General features: G+C 49.4%; 1 protein-coding gene across 3 annotated transcripts in view; it reads left to right on the top strand.

Moving 5' to 3' along the window:
- RNF165 (ring finger protein 165) overlaps positions 1-13,160 on the top strand; it is a 40,312-nt gene extending 27,152 nt beyond the window's left edge. The window contains exons 2-9 of one of the 3 annotated variants that reach the window (XM_040541490.1): positions 674-983; positions 3,269-3,394; positions 6,915-7,044; positions 8,087-8,191; positions 8,591-8,686; positions 9,689-9,795; positions 10,151-10,302; positions 12,199-13,160. In XM_040541490.1, the coding sequence (XP_040397424.1) occupies positions 674-983; positions 3,269-3,394; positions 6,915-7,044; positions 8,087-8,191; positions 8,591-8,686; positions 9,689-9,795; positions 10,151-10,268 (992 nt within the window). In that variant the 3' untranslated portion in view covers positions 10,269-10,302; positions 12,199-13,160. Of the gene's footprint in view, positions 1-673; positions 984-3,268; positions 3,395-6,914; positions 7,045-8,086; positions 8,192-8,590; positions 8,687-9,688; positions 9,796-10,150 lie in introns of all 3 variants that reach the window. The other 2 variants (XM_040541489.1, XM_040541488.1) reach the window with 2 other exon arrangements.
- The last annotated feature ends 1,979 nt before the right edge of the window (positions 13,161-15,139 follow it).

Genomic DNA, 15,139 nt, shown 5'->3' with positions numbered 1-15,139 from the left:
TGTTTTCTGCAGCCACTCTCCATTACCTGATGAGGCTGGGCTGCTGGAAAGGGTCTGAGCAAAGAAAAAACTATAAGCCAAAATCATAGCCCCGGCTCTTGGGGGAGGAAGGTGTCCAGTCCATGTCCTGCAGCCACTGAGAGACACTTTCTCAGGGCAGGGATTATTTCAATGCCTTTTTATGGTTCAGACAGGCAAAGAAATGCCTTTTTAGACAGCCAAATAAATACTTTGATTTGCATGCATGGAAAGTCAGCAACTTTTGAGAAGTTCTGTGGGTTGTTAACCTGCAGAAACACAGTTTAGACAATGCATTTTTTTCCTTCTCTAAAATGTTGAGCCTTTTGTTCCTTTGTTCCTTTTTTCTCTTTAAGACAGGCAAACCAAAACAAGCTGAAATTTTCCATCAGCATGCACTTCTGTTCAGAGCCAAAAAGCTACTTTGAACCCAAACCCATGTTTTGGTTCCAATGTTTTTTGGAGGAAAAAAACCTCTTAGTCAAAATCAACATTTTCTTCCCTGAGCAATCGACATTAGCTGACCTGCTCTTTTCCCCTGCCTTTTGGCAGAGGAGAAAAACAAACGGCTGTCTGCATAAAAATTCCTCTGGATCTGCAACAGGGTGCCTCAGCCACCGCCGGCCCCCGTGACGGCCGTGCTCTTCTCTTCCAGGTGCTCCTTTTCAAAGGTCTCAGCATCCCCATGCTACCTCCTGCCGCCACTTCCACCTGGGTCCCCAGCCTCAGCTTTCGGCCGACTTCGCCCTGCCTCACGCGGTGCAGCCCCAGCCAGGGCTGACCCCCCACATGGCCCCCGCGCACCAGCACAGCGGCCCCCTGCACCAGTCCCTGGCACCAGTGCCAGCCCTGCCCTTCCAAGACGTGGCCGGACCCTCCTTCCTACCTCAGGCGCTACACCAGCAATACCTCCTCCAGCAGCAGCTCCTCGAGGCCCAGCACCGCCGGCTCATGCCCCATCCCAGGTAAGGGGGCTCATGTTCCACAGATGTGGTCTGAAGGAGTCAGAGGAACAGAATGGGTTGGGTTAGGTTGGGTTGGGTTGGGCTGGGTTGGGCTGGGTTGGGTTGGGCTGGGTTGGGTTGGGTTGAGTTGGGTTGGAAGGGACTTCTAAATATTGTCCATCCGACCCCCTGACATGGGCAGGGACATCTCCCACTGGACCAGGTTGCCCAAAGCCCTGTCCAGGTTGGCCTTAAGCACCTCCAGGGATGGGCCATCCCACATCTGGGATGCTGGGAAGCTGTTAGGCTCACGTTTGCAAAGCAGCTTCTGCAAAGCCCTGTTAAAACTTGCTGATAGCATTAGGTTCCCTTCCTAAGTTTGCCTGTATTCTCCCCAAATGTATCCGCCAGGAGCTGCAGGGCAGGGTGCACCAGGGGGTGTACCCTTCCTGTGGGGATCCATGCCATGCTCACCTAGCATGTCCCAAGGCCACCTAGTGCCACCACTTGTAGGGGAATCACAGTGTAACACCCTGGGGTGGCAGCGAACCTATCCTGCATCACAGAGAGAGGCAGACTGCATGCGTGAGCTGCTGCCTCAAAACCAAGTAGGAGATGAGATCCACATGCCCCACCGGGTGTTGCAAGTGCAGAACCCCCTCCTCTGGACATAGGTGTGCTTCCCAGCTGTGATCCACCTCTGTGAAGTGAGGCATAAAGAAGCCATTGATCTACAGCACATTCAATCAGGAAAAACAGACTAAATTTAGATGGGGCCGACAACTGCAGAGAGAATTACTGCAGCTCAGCAGAGGTGGGAATGGCCGCCCAGCCTCATCCTGTCAGTGTTTGTTGAGAGAGGGGTTCGGATAACGTGTAGGAGCAGCGTGCTTTTTTTGGAAGCATATGGAAGCTGTTTGTGGGCTGTACCCGTGCACCGGGAACCAAAGGATGAGTCTTTGTGATAATGCTTCGTTTGGAAAGCATGCTACAGACGGGAAATGCTTTCTTTCTGTATCCTTTCCGTCTGCAAATTGCAGATTCTTCTCATCCAGCTTTTGTTTTGCATAAGCTGGATTTCAGGTGGATTTAACGATTAGTTAATAATTGGGCAGCAAATCTGTGCGAGGCTGAGGCGCTGATGATACAAGTGTTTATCCCTTAGTCATAAGCCTAATTCAGACGAAACTATAGAGCACAGTTTCACATAGAAACTGCTTTAGTACCTGCTGGCAGTGTTACATATGCAAACAGGTTGTCAGAGAAGAGGGACTGTGGTGTGGGAGAGGGCAGGAGCCTCTCGCCCAGCCCCATAGCCTGCTCCTGAAGGCATCCAGCACAGCTGCATTGCAGGAGGCTGTCAGAAACCTTCGGGCATTGGGCACGAGGTCCTGGTAATGGGAATCTGGGGGTGCCCTAAAGGTGAAGTCTCTTTATCTCCCAGCTTCCTGACATGTTTGTCCAGTGTTTTCCCGTGGATTATCTTTGTGATAGCCCCTTCGGTGAACGGGGACTCAGCAGGGAGCGTGGGTTCTCAGTCTGTAATGCAGAGCCTGCTTGCGCATCCACCTTGCATCTCTCCAAGCACAGACGATGACCCAGCAGCACATGCTCTTCCCCTGAGCAGAGGGTAGTTCAAATGGGCAAAAACTGCAGGAAGAAACTTGAGTCCCTAGAAAAACCTCACTGTATTTCCTACTACTTACCTCTCCCTGCTCACAAGGGCAGCTGGAGCAGAAGAAGCTAGGTCCCAAGCTGGCATGTCCATCACCCACAGAAAAGTTGGCAAAGGCCAGCAAGAGTAAATTCTGCCATCAGTTACACCTGAGTGATCCTGTAATGAATGAGGTTCCCCGGGAGTTTATGGACTGCACAGGGAGACGAGACAACCTGCCGCTTCCTTATGATGATGGATAACGCCCGCACCGGGAAGATGCTTCGTCCTGTCTGTTGTTTATGGGGATGACTGTGGAGAAAAAGAAAATAGTGAGAGAGGCAAAAAGCTGCTAAGGAAGAAGTTTAGATTCCTCTTTATTTTTTTCTCATTGTTGCCACCAAATAGCAGCTCCTGTAAACTGAGCACATGTGGATGTTGGGTGCAAGTGGAGGTCTGCATCATGTCAGTGATGAACAAGAATAAATGCCATAGCTCTGGGTTCCTCTTCCCATCATCCTTGACACCTGCCTGGGCTTTTCTGACTTGGACGCATGCTAGAGAGCCCAAATCTTTGGGTTTTCCTATTGTTTATTGATGTGGGCATGTGCCCACCCATCGCTAACTCTCTTCTGTTCTCCTCCTCCCGCAGGCGGGCTCAGGAGCGCATGTCCGTTCAGCCCCACCGCCTGCACCCCAGCTTTGATTTCAGCCACCAACTGCAAACTCCACAGCCCATGGGGCCCCAGCCCAGGTATTTAGCTGAAGGCACGGACTGGTAAGTCTTCCTCATCTCCCCCTTTGTGTTGAATGAGGCGCTTAAAAAGTCCCATGGGGGCTGTGGTGTTTTGTGAATACCTTCACGGCTCAGTGGTTGAGCTGGTGGTTGAGTACAACAGATATAAAGTGGGGAGTGTGCAATGGGGAAACTCATCCCTGAGAGCCACAAGTCCATGCTAAAGCATTTATGCATGTGTACAATAACATCAAGGCATCGATATTGCCCAAGCCATGGACACTGCATGTATCCATGGATGCAGAGTGCACCTAAGCCTTAATTTTCCCCAGGGGCTTGTCATACTGCAGCCTCCAGGGAAGCATCTTCCAGTGTCTGTTTCCTCTAGACCAACATCTCTCTCTGAATGAGATCTTCTGCTGCCCACCAGGCACTCAAAACAGTGTCCACAACTCTTCCGTAGCCTAAATTAGTGGGCACAGCCCTGCCCTGCCCCACAGGGTGGGGTGAATGAATTAGTACCTGCTAATCATTCTCCCATCACAGTGTCTGATGCCCTGGGAAAGCTGAGCAAAGCATCGATTGCTCTGTTTTCAGAGCAAGTTTTGAATTCCTGCACATTTAAGAAGGGGTGGGGCCCTACTTGTAAGAGTAGGAGAATAAAAACATACTTCTGAGTAGCTCCTTGTTAGCTGAGCAAAGTCCATTCTGTGCGTTGAAAGGAAAAAATAGCATGTGAACATGTAATTAGAGACAATAGTAATGTGTATGCATAAGGGGACCAAAATAAAATGGCACAGGAAATCTTAATTATGGCATTTCCTAACATCTGAGCGGTTTGCTCTGCAAATGGAGAGTTCTTTTTACACGGTTTTTCTTCCTCCTCTGGGGTAATAATATACAACCTAAAATATGGCCAGATCCTTCTGTCATTTTCTTCTCAGGTGTTCCCATTACTGGTACCACTGTGAGGTGAATTCGGCCGGTGTGACATTGTTCAGATCAGGCTGCAAAGCGGTTCGTGCTTCATCTGGATAGAGCCGCTCTCTCTGCCTCTCTTTCTGTGCATACCGCTTAATTATAATCATTAGAAGGATCTGATAAAGCATCATTTAATCTTCCCCTCCTCCTCCCCCTTCCTTTTCCCCCTGTGTTGTTGCATTGCCTTACAAAACCTAAGGAGTGGGCACGCCAGAAATCACATACCGTGTACACGTATTGGGGTGACTCACTTCCCCTCGGGGCACATGTACGGTTTTGCCCAGAGATGGATATAAAAACTGCCCTCTGATGTGCTATCACCACGTGAGCCGTGACAATGTTCACTCAGAGGCAGGGGCAGCTGGCAGCGAGGTGGGAAGCAGGGCTGGAAGCTGGGGCTGAAGGTCATCGGTCATCTTGGACAGCCTAGCCTTGGTTAAAATCTTCTGCTGGAGGAGAAATAAACTCCCCCTTAGCCCCATTCTCCATAGGCATTTATCAATGACCATTCAGCCAGTTTTCTTGCCCTTATCCCTCAGTTTTTGGTCATTGGCAGCCCATGGACTGTAGGCATCGCAGCTCTTGAACCTCACCTCTGAGCATCAAGACGCTGTACCTGTAGCACGAGGCAGAAGGTGATGGTTGGTTTGTGTTTTCTTCAGCTAACATGCTCTGGTTGTTCATCCCCAAACCCTGGGAAAACACCACTGCATGCAGTGTTCTGCTTTGGGCCCGCATCACTTCAGGAGCCTCAGTACTGGGTTTAAGGATCCAGATGCAGCACTGCACAGCAGTTCAGCAGTGCTGCTGTTGCAATTACTTGTGCAAGCTAATAATGCCCATTCGTTTCTGAGAAATCCCTTCAGCCCCTGGTCTCAAGGTGCTCTGTGGGTTATCACATCTGTTTGCAGGCAGGGAATATGAGCAGATGGCCAGCGTCGTACGTCAGGCCAGAGGCAGGGCTGGGATGAACCCAGCGTCTGACAATTTCCAGTCAAGCCTTCCATCCACCTGGGAACCATCTCGAGCAGCAGGATAAATCTCCAAAAATGTGACAGGGGAGCTGGAAAATGCCCAGTCCTGTGGATTCCCACCCTGGCTGTGCTCCTGCCTGTCTCCTACTGCATCTTATCCTCTGCCAGGCTTTGTCTGTCCAGGATATGGCTAGCACATGGCCAGCACATGGTCAGCACATGGCCAGCAAAGACAGACCCCCTCTTTGCTCCAATTTGATGTGGGGGGACTTACTTATCAGAGGGCATGAAAGTACTGGAGTTATTACCTAGTATGCAGGCTGTGCTGGGTAAGGGATTTTTGCATTTAGAATCACAGAATAAAATTTACTGTCCCCTCATGTCCATTAACTGCTGCTGGGCACGCTGCTGCTCTTTCACAGCTGCTCCAGGACACGTCTGGGTTGCTCCTAACAAGCCGTGGCACTCGCTGCTTCTGTCCTCCGTGGAGAGAAGGAGAACTTCAGGCTGGAACAAGGAGCAACCCCTGTGCTCTAATTAGTTTTGCTTTGACAAATGCGAAGACAATAGTTATCAGAGCGCTGGCTTTTGTAATTATGATAAAGTGAATGACATTCAGAGCACTTGTTTGCTGAGAGACTCGGTGGCTGGAGAGACAAGGGACCAGCTAATTGGATTACAGACAGATAGATTATGGATAAAGGCTGTGCTAGGTCTCCTCCCATCCCATCCATGCAGGCTGGGATGGGTTTTGCAGTTCGGATCTGCTCATGGACTGGGCAGAGCTGCGGTGTTTGCTAGGATCTCGGTCACTTGAAGTGGCAGGGTTGAGCTGGGTTGATTTCTGGAGGGACAAAGCACCCAAACCCACAAAAATGAGCCTCAGGACAGGCTGTGTATGGGGCAGTGGGACTGCTAGGGATGTCCTGCTTCACCAGTGGTGGCCTGCTGGTTGTGTGACGCTGTTTCCTACAGCTGTCTCATCCATAAATTTCTCAAAACCTTCTATTTATTTATTTATTTATTTATTTCACAAACAACATTTCTGGGGTTCCCCGAGGCCAGGTTTGATGCACTCTCCCTTTCAGGCAGGAAATATCTCCCTTGTCCTCCCACAAGCCTTCCAGTGACCTGGGCTGGGAGACCTCCAAGGAGGTCACAGGCACGGACGATGGGCCTAACAACCACCCAGAATTGCTCCTTGTTTCTCTGCCCTCAGGCATATATCTGCATTCCTGCAAAATGAGGGCAAAATATGATCATCTGCAATGATGGTGGCACAGGAAGGACCTGGCCAGGCTGAGTTACCAAGCCTGGGGATCGATCAGAGCCCCCAAAACACTGCTCTGCAATTTTCAAGCTACATCCTACATCTCTTGACCCCAGCTAGCAGAAATACTTAGTGCAATAAAATCATCCCCTTGCTCCTTCATTCTGCCTTGGTGGAGGGAAAGGTGATTGCCCAAATCCAAGACTTTTAAAGAAGCAGCATCACCTCGGGTTGAGGCACCCATGGCAGCTCAGAGCCCTCCCCTGCCGTGAGCGTGATTTATTGCAGCCTGTGCCAGGCAGCCACAGCTCCATCTTCCTCCTCCTGGTGCCCGCAGGGACCTCAGCGTGGATGCAGGCCTGACTCACGCCCAGTTCCAGGTCCGGCCGGTCCCTCAGCCCTATCAGCATTACTTGGCCACACCTCGGATGCACCACTTCCCCAGAAGCACATCCTCGACACAGATGGTAAGTGAAATGCTTTTACCGAGAAATGTTTTATGCATTGTCTGCCAGAAAGCAGTCAAAATAAAGGCTGCTATCTTTCTATCACCTGTCTTCTGTGAATCCCACTTATCTCCGGCCGTGGGAGGGAGTGTCTGAAAGGATAATGTTGCATCATCGCACTCAGGGTTAGGGAAAGGAAAGAAAAGCTCAGCTGCTCTGGAAAGATTCGGTCCAGAACCTGCAGCGCACTCACAAGCTGGTCTGCAAAACCTGGGAGACTCAATAACTATTAATAATAATGTTATTAATGCAGGAGTGAACTGTAGGTTCCCAGAGCTCCCTGCATGCAGAAGGACTGGTGATAGGTGACAATTCCCCAAGCCCAGACCCCAAGACCATCCCTCCTCACATATTTGCTATCTGCATCGGCCTCGATGCCTCCTATTAAATTTGTGTGTGACCTGTTGCAGGGGTGGAGCTGGGGCTTGACAAAAGTATCTTAATAATATTAAGATGGGCTGACCAGGGTCATTTGCTGGTCCTTCTCCTAGCAGGGAACTGCATTTGGAGCTGAGCCACCCAGAGCCCTGCTCATCCTTAAAGCAGCCTCAGAAATCCCACGAGGGTGTTCTTCCCTTGTGCCCATAGTCCGACCCTGACACCTGCACGCTACAGCAAAGCTTTAAATACCAGAGCTCGGGTGAAGAGAAATCAACGCATTTAAAAATGAAAATTAAATCTCTTTTTAAGCTAATCCATGTTGAGAGTTTGGAGCTGCAGTGTTATGGATGCTATAGGAATAATTATAACAAAGAGTTTATTTGACATATTTATAAGACGTGAGTTTGTAGTTATTATTTATAGGAGTTCTACTTTTTTTTTTTTTTTTTTTATTAATAAATCTACTCATTTTTTTGGTTATTAAAAGAAGACTTCCATGGGGGAAGGTGTCAGTCTGCTCTCTCATTTTCAATTTTTGAAGCGCTAAATTTAAATCAGGGCACACAAGGGATTTCTTTGTGCTAGCACAGGTGGCTTTATTTTTCTCCCTCACTTCCTGCAGGTTGTTCATGAAATCAGAAATTACCCTTATCCTCAGCTCCAGTTACTTGCTCTTCAGGGACTGAACCCAAGCAGGCACACGTCGGCTGTGCGGGAGAGCTATGAAGTATGTATCTTGGGGACTGTGTTTATTAAATTTTTAAGCCCTGGGAATCCATGCAAGCTCTGGCATAAACTCATAAGGCTGCCTTATGGCTTGGCAGTCGCAGATGGGAATGGGATTGAGACCTGCAGACATTTCAGTAATAACCAGGAAGCAAAAGGGGTTGGGTGGCTTAGGGAAAGATGTTTTATTCCAGAGTGCCTGGGTCTGGCTCTGGCTGACTCTGGCTCCCTTCATGGCTGTAAATGAAGTCCTCCAGTTCTATGGGGTTTTGTTTTCTGACCTGCCAAAGCGGGCTCAGAATCCACCCCATTTTCTGCAATATTGGGTATCTTGTGCTCCTCCACTGGTGCCTCCCACGAGCAATGCTGATGCCATTTTGCTGCTGTTCCCGTGCCGCAGGAGCTGCTGCAGCTGGAGGACAGGCTGGGCAGCGTGAGCCGTGGCGCCGTGCAGAACACCATCGAGAGGTTCACCTTCCCCCACAAGTACAAGAAGGTGAGCTCCCCAAAACTGGCTGCCAGTCCCCGCAGCTGGCCAAGAGTTGGGTGCATGGAGCAGACAGAAGGAAGGACTTCAGTGGGTTGCAGTCCTCAGGGTTGGCAAACCAGCATCATCAACTGAAGTATTCCCAAAAATGGACCATGAAATCCAGAACTGGTGCTTTAGCATCTTGTGGGACTCCTGGGCGGAGGCGGTGGTGTAGCACAGCTCCCTGTTTCACCACGAGGGCACTTGCTCTGTGGTGTGGGGGCAGCTCGCCCTCTTTTCACTTTGCAAGGGGCAGCTCTTCCGATGGAGCTGAACTCTTGCCCTTAAGGAACCAGATGCCAATTTTTGGGGTAGTGCTAATAGAAAACGGGAAAATTGCTCATTTGGGTAGAAAAGTCATGTTTGTCATCCCCAGTAACAGCAAATACATTTCATTGCCCACGTTGGAAGGGACTCAGCTCCTGCTGCAGTTCTCTCTGACCACATCTCCAGTGGATGCAGAAAAAAATGTATTATTTGGGATGGGTGTGTGTGGGAAAGTAGAGGAAGGATCTGGCAGGCCAAGTGCTGCCCCATGGTGCAGCATGGGGTTAAGTTGTTGGCCAAGCTGGCATGGCCACAGTGGTTGGTGGCCTTGCTGGAAGCAGTGACCTACATGTTTTGGGGTCTGCAGGAGAGGTACCCACCAAAGGAGACTGTGGGGCCATCCCTGGCGCATGGAGGACCGAGGAGGTGGTGGGGCTGTGCTGGGGCAGCAGTGGACAGGCTGCTCCTTGGGGCACTGCCATCAGCCCCACTGCCCCAAGTTCTGGGAGGATGTGTGTGGACCAGCAGCGTGCTGGTGGCATCCTCCCTCTGCTGGCTGTTTTGGCTGGGCTGGCTTCCCCAGGCTGGAGGATCTGGCTGATAGATGAAGCTCTTACTGTTTGCCTTGCTGAAACTACCAAGGCTTGGCGGAGCATTAGGAAATCAATTCCCAACCAAATTATGTCTTTAACCTTGCTGCAGAGAAGACCGCAGGAGGGCAAAGCTGAGCAGGAGGATGGAGAGGAGTCGGACACTGATGAGAAATGCACAATCTGTCTGTCCATGCTTGAAGATGGAGAAGACGTCAGGTATGACCCTTCCCTCTGCTCCACTGCCTCTCAGTGACATCTGAGTTGTGCTTATCCCAATAACACTGCTGTGCCTTGGTGGGGTTTTCCCTGCTCTTGTCCTGACAAATTCACTTGGTTTATCTCAGGGTTTAGGAAAGCACATGCCTTTTAGCTGGACCTTGGCATGGGCCATGGGTAGGAAGTGCCCTGCAGCAGCAGGTGAGCCAGATTTTCATAGGATCTCCTGGGTCTGGATCACCTGCTTCAAAACCATGCTGTTGGGTGGCCAGTTTGCACCTTTCTGGATGTCCTCAGCCCCCTGAACCCCCTCCATCCACGAGGTCCCTAACGGGTGGTGCTTCTCTCTCCGCAGGAGGCTACCTTGCATGCATCTCTTCCACCAAGTGTGCGTGGACCAGTGGCTGGCCACCAGCAAGAAGTGCCCCATCTGCAGGGTGGACATTGAAACACAGCTCGGCTCGGACAGCTGAAAGGACTGGCTGGACACACCATTTTCCTTATCAGGTCGTATGGCCATAAACCCTTGCAGCAAAATTTTTGCCTTCTGAGCCATTTGATTGAGAGGAAAAGTCTGCAGGCACGTTAGCGAGGAGGAGGAGGAGGAGGAGGCGGTACAATATCTAGCGGTAGGAGATATTGCACATACGCAGGATACGGGCCCGGTGAAAGGGAGCTGGCATTCCCGGAGCTCAGAGACCCCGTGCTGCAGAAGATTTAGTGTTGAACATGAAGGAACTAGTTGTGGTAGTCTGGCCTGTCAATCCTGCATTTCATGAGGATTGTATATATACCTCTCGAATACGTAGAAACATGTTATAGGGGTCCTTTAGCTATTTCTATGGATGGCAGCTGGAGCATGTTAGCTTAAGAAATGTTGTGTTTGATGCCCTACTCATCTTGTGGTGGACATGTTGCTGTTACCTAATTTGCACCAAATATTTTTTCATAGATTCCTTATTTTGGTGCCTGATTAATACATTGCAGAGGGGGAACGAGGAGGTCAAGCTTTCCCACCCTTGAGGGGAAGAGGCGAAAAAGCAAAATCCTGTTTACAGTCAGAAGGGTTGCGCTCTTTGCCTCGGCCGCGTGTGCTTCCTTTCCGTGCGTTTACAGTGCTGCAAATTCAGAGACGCTTACAAAATAAAATAAAATTGGGAACAAAATGAGTGAAGCAATAGGGAGAGGCTTCCCTATAAGCTTCCTGCTAATCTGCTGGTGCTGGATGCTTTCTGGAGGGGCACGATATCAATGGGGATGCTGTTTCTTTGCTTTCTGTGTCTTAACAAAGTGGCTTGGCATGCCGAAATCCAAGGCAGGCCATGTGCTCTCTCTGTGCTTGCCATCTTCCATACATACTGCTTTCTCCTGTGAGCCAGAGGCTGGTTGGCTTCAGCATGCTGTGGCATGGCCCCTCTGGGGTTAAACACCTCCCAGGCTCCTTGCTGGTCCAAAATGCTGGTTATTGAGCCGACTCCTGTACCTGTGCTTTGGGGTGTAATTGCTCAGAGGAACCTCCAAGGGGACAAAGCCCAGCACCGCATGATTTGGGGATATTGCTAACGCTGTGGCTGGGCTGGGGTAGAGCCACAGCCAAGCTGCCCTGCTCCTGTTCCACATCCCAGCCCACAGCAAGGTGGGAGAAGTGGAGCAGGGCCTTTTTAATCACACGTGGTCAACCTGCTTCACTGCTTTCCTGGTGAGAAATCACAGCACAGGGAGATTAAGCAGATGTACAGCACAGGTGGAAGCCTTTCTTTCTTTTCCATTGTTTTCCTCAATCCACCTGGGTTCATAGGCTGTGGGGTCAAGTCTCTCAGAGCAGGGATTGCAGAGATCCCTCTCTGACAATGGGATGGGAGGAATCGTTGCTCATGAGACATCACTGTGGGTGTTTTGGTGCAGGAGGGGAATGCCAGTTCTCAAGGGTTTGCTGCCTTCTGGAGGGGCTGGGTTTAGCCCTGTATCAGAGCATTGTTAGACACAGATGCATTTCACTCCATATCCATATGGAGAAAAAGGTGATTATTAAAATGAAACCTAATACACCAGTCTCCATTATAAAAATGCACAAAACTACATCAGGAAGCAGTCCTTAGAATAGAAGTATCACAGAATCATTAGGGTTGGAAGAGACCTCCAAGATCACCTGGTCCAACCATCACCCTACCACCAATGTCACCCACTAAACCATGTCCCTAAGCACTACGTCCAGCCTTCCCTTGAACACCCCTTGAAGGAGTGATCCATTTTTATCCATGCTCCCCCAGAAATAAAGACCTCAGCTGCAGGGACCTCAGCTGAAAACCCTTTGGTGAACAGGCATTCACAACCAAAAAGCCTTTCTTTTTCTTTTAAGTCTTTTTTTTTTTTTTTTTTTTTTTTTTTTTTTTTTGAAACTAGGAAAGGAGAGATGCGGAGGAGCCAGGGGAACAAGTCCTGAACTTTATATATTTATAATGCAGATGCGGCGGAGCTGAATTTTGGCTCCCTGAGCACCCATTCTGCTGGAGCCAAGCGATGCTCTCCACGTAGAAATGATCATAAATTACCATCTGGGAGATTGCAGGATTCCTGTGAGCTGTAACAGGAAAACACCGACCTCGGAGGACCCACAGAGATTATTAGTATTTTTATTTTTGCCAACCTGCTGATGAGAATGAAGGAGGGGGTGTGGGGCTGCAGGAGACTTCCTCCGCTCTCACTGTGCTTGTGCAGGTAGAAGGGAGTGCAGGGGGGACACGGTGACGTATATTTGTTTGGTGACATTTATTTGCCACCTGTGAGAAATGGTTTCACAGGGGATACAGCAGTCCCAGCCCTAATGTCTGGAGTGATGTGGCCTCGTGCAGCACTGGGACATAGGGGGCTTGCTCCAGCAGCAGCAGATTCAAGCAGCATTAAAAAATAATCCTAATGCTACCGATAATACGGACAAGAAAAGCGAGATGTTGTTCATAAAGCACACTGTAAGCCGGTCTGGTGCACCCAGGCGTGAGCTGGCGGCGAAGCAGGGGAGGAGCTGGGCAGTGGGACCCTGGCTGTGCGGGGAGGGAAGGAGGAGAGCTTCCGAACCGCGCGTTTTCTTAAAGCCTATGCGAAAGTATTACTATTTGCCTAACGAACAAGCACAGTTTTTAGATATAAAAGTAACAAAAAGACAAAAAAATCTGGTGAAGAAAAGCACCAAACTCCCGTGGTCTCGTGTGAGTGACTGATCCCGAGGTGCGTGAGAACCTAGAGCGTGCGGATCTGCAGCGGTGTGTCAGGTTCCTGTTTGCGTTGAAATCATTTCTACGAGTAGGTCGCGATGATAGGAGGAGTTAAAAAAAAAAACAACAACAAAAAACCAACAACAAACAAAACAAACGAAACAAACAGAAAATCTCTAGGAACAAAACATTGATAGTTTACAGGGTTTTGTGAGTTTAAATGCCTTATATTTAACAATCATAATTTATGACTAACTTGTAGATATTGTGGGTTCTTATTTAATTATTTTTATAGTTGTTTTTTGCATTTTTAATTATAATTTATTTATTTAGAAATTAATACTAATTTTTTTTATTACTCCTATTACCTCATTTTTGCATTGTTTCTGGGAATGGAATGCTTTGCATGCGTCGGTACTTAAAAAGAAATTAAACATGGGATGTGGGGGTAATGCTTATCTTGTCAAAAAAAAAAAAGAAAAAAAAAAGAAAAAAAATCAGGGTGTGTGATTACAAACTGTATTACTGTGGTGCTGTTACCTTGGATACATTCCATAAAAATGCAAACCTTTGATTCTGTATGCTGTGACATAGTGGAAAACTGCAATATAGTGACTGTGTTTAGCACATATATATGAATATTATTTGCACTCATAATCAAACTCTGGTGATCCTTTCACTCATGTCCTTGTTCATTGAAGGCAGTTCATAGTGCCCTGAAAAACCAAAATTTCAGTCGATTCCTGCCGCCGCACTGTCCCAGTGCCTGTGGTGATGCTCCTGCCCTTGCTGCATGCGTTACCTGCAATAACGCCCAGTGGGCCCCGCTGCATGGCTGTGCTTGGGGCACTGCATGTATTTGGTGTGTGACTCTGCAAATTGCTTCAAAAAAATGTGGAGGGGAGCCCAGGTGCTGCGGCTCTGTTGGCTTTTCGGTGCCTGTCGGGTGCTTGGTCTGGCTGCGTGCCTCCTGCTGAGCCATCCCCTGCATGCACCCAGCTGGGAGCTCCGGGGGATGCAGGAGGTAAATGGTGGAGCCTGGGCTTGGACACTACAAAACCAAGGAGATGACCCCCTCCGTCTGGTTTTGCATGGAGGACATATGGTCCCCATGGCGTGGTGCCGTCAGGGCAGGGTGGTGGGACCTGAGCTCCTTCGCAGCTCCCAGACGGGGCTGGGAAATGGGGGCTGGATGTACAATTTGGGATCCATTTTTCACACCAGGCCTTGAGACTTGGCTATAATCCAGCTGTAAAACATGCCTGGAACAGAAATCCTCAAAACTAACCTTCTTGTGAACGTTCCACTTGCTTTCAGCCCCTCTGTTGGGGCAGAAACCTTGATTTAAGGCTTGTTGAACTGCTGTAGGGCTGCGAGAGGCACTGGAGCCCTCCTGCGTTGTTCCCCCCGGGTCACCTCCGAGGGGACCAGCCCTGGGCTGATGTCCTGCCCCTGCAGCAGTGGCCAAGCATCCACGTCCCCATCCCCAGCCACGACTGCACCCCTGCTAACACGCTGCCCTGTCCTAAAGGCTCCTGAATATCCAGTGCTTGAGCCATGCAGGAGGGTTTTAAAGCACCCTGGAAAACATTTTAAGCTTTAAGCCATAACTGCTGTGGGTCAGTGCAGATGCTCGGCCGTGCACGAACGCAGAAGCAGGGCTCGATGCGTCCCCACCCCAAAAGGCTTTGGAAGCAATTCTCTTTTGGGGCAGGAAGGCACGACATGACTGTACCTTCATCCTTCCTCTTCATCCCTTCAGGGTGCTGCTCTGCTTTGCTGCCTTTGCCTTACCCTGGGTTTCCACGTCTTCCCTTGCTGCTCTGTAACTTTCCTCCCTTAAACTGTGTTTTTGGGCTGTATGGGGATAGGGGCTGGGTGTCACCCCACAAAGACACCGTCAGAGGGACACGTAAAACATGGGGCAAGCAGACAGAACTCTTCCCCTTTAATGGCCCGGGCTGGTGAAAGGATCACCCACATTTTTGTACTCCTACTGCTGTTCTGTTGTGCTGTGCAACATTTTGCTACATAGACTATTTTATAGAAGAAAGCTAGAAAAATATTTATTATTAATATTAAAGCAATAGTGCATTGAAGAAATGAAAAGACATTAGAAATTGTGTAAATGC

The sequence above is a fragment of the Cygnus olor genome, chromosome Z, assembly GCF_009769625.2.
Source record: "Cygnus olor isolate bCygOlo1 chromosome Z, bCygOlo1.pri.v2, whole genome shotgun sequence".
NCBI classification, from domain to species: domain Eukaryota; kingdom Metazoa; phylum Chordata; class Aves; order Anseriformes; family Anatidae; genus Cygnus; species Cygnus olor.
This window is presented reverse-complemented; position numbering and strand designations above follow the sequence as displayed.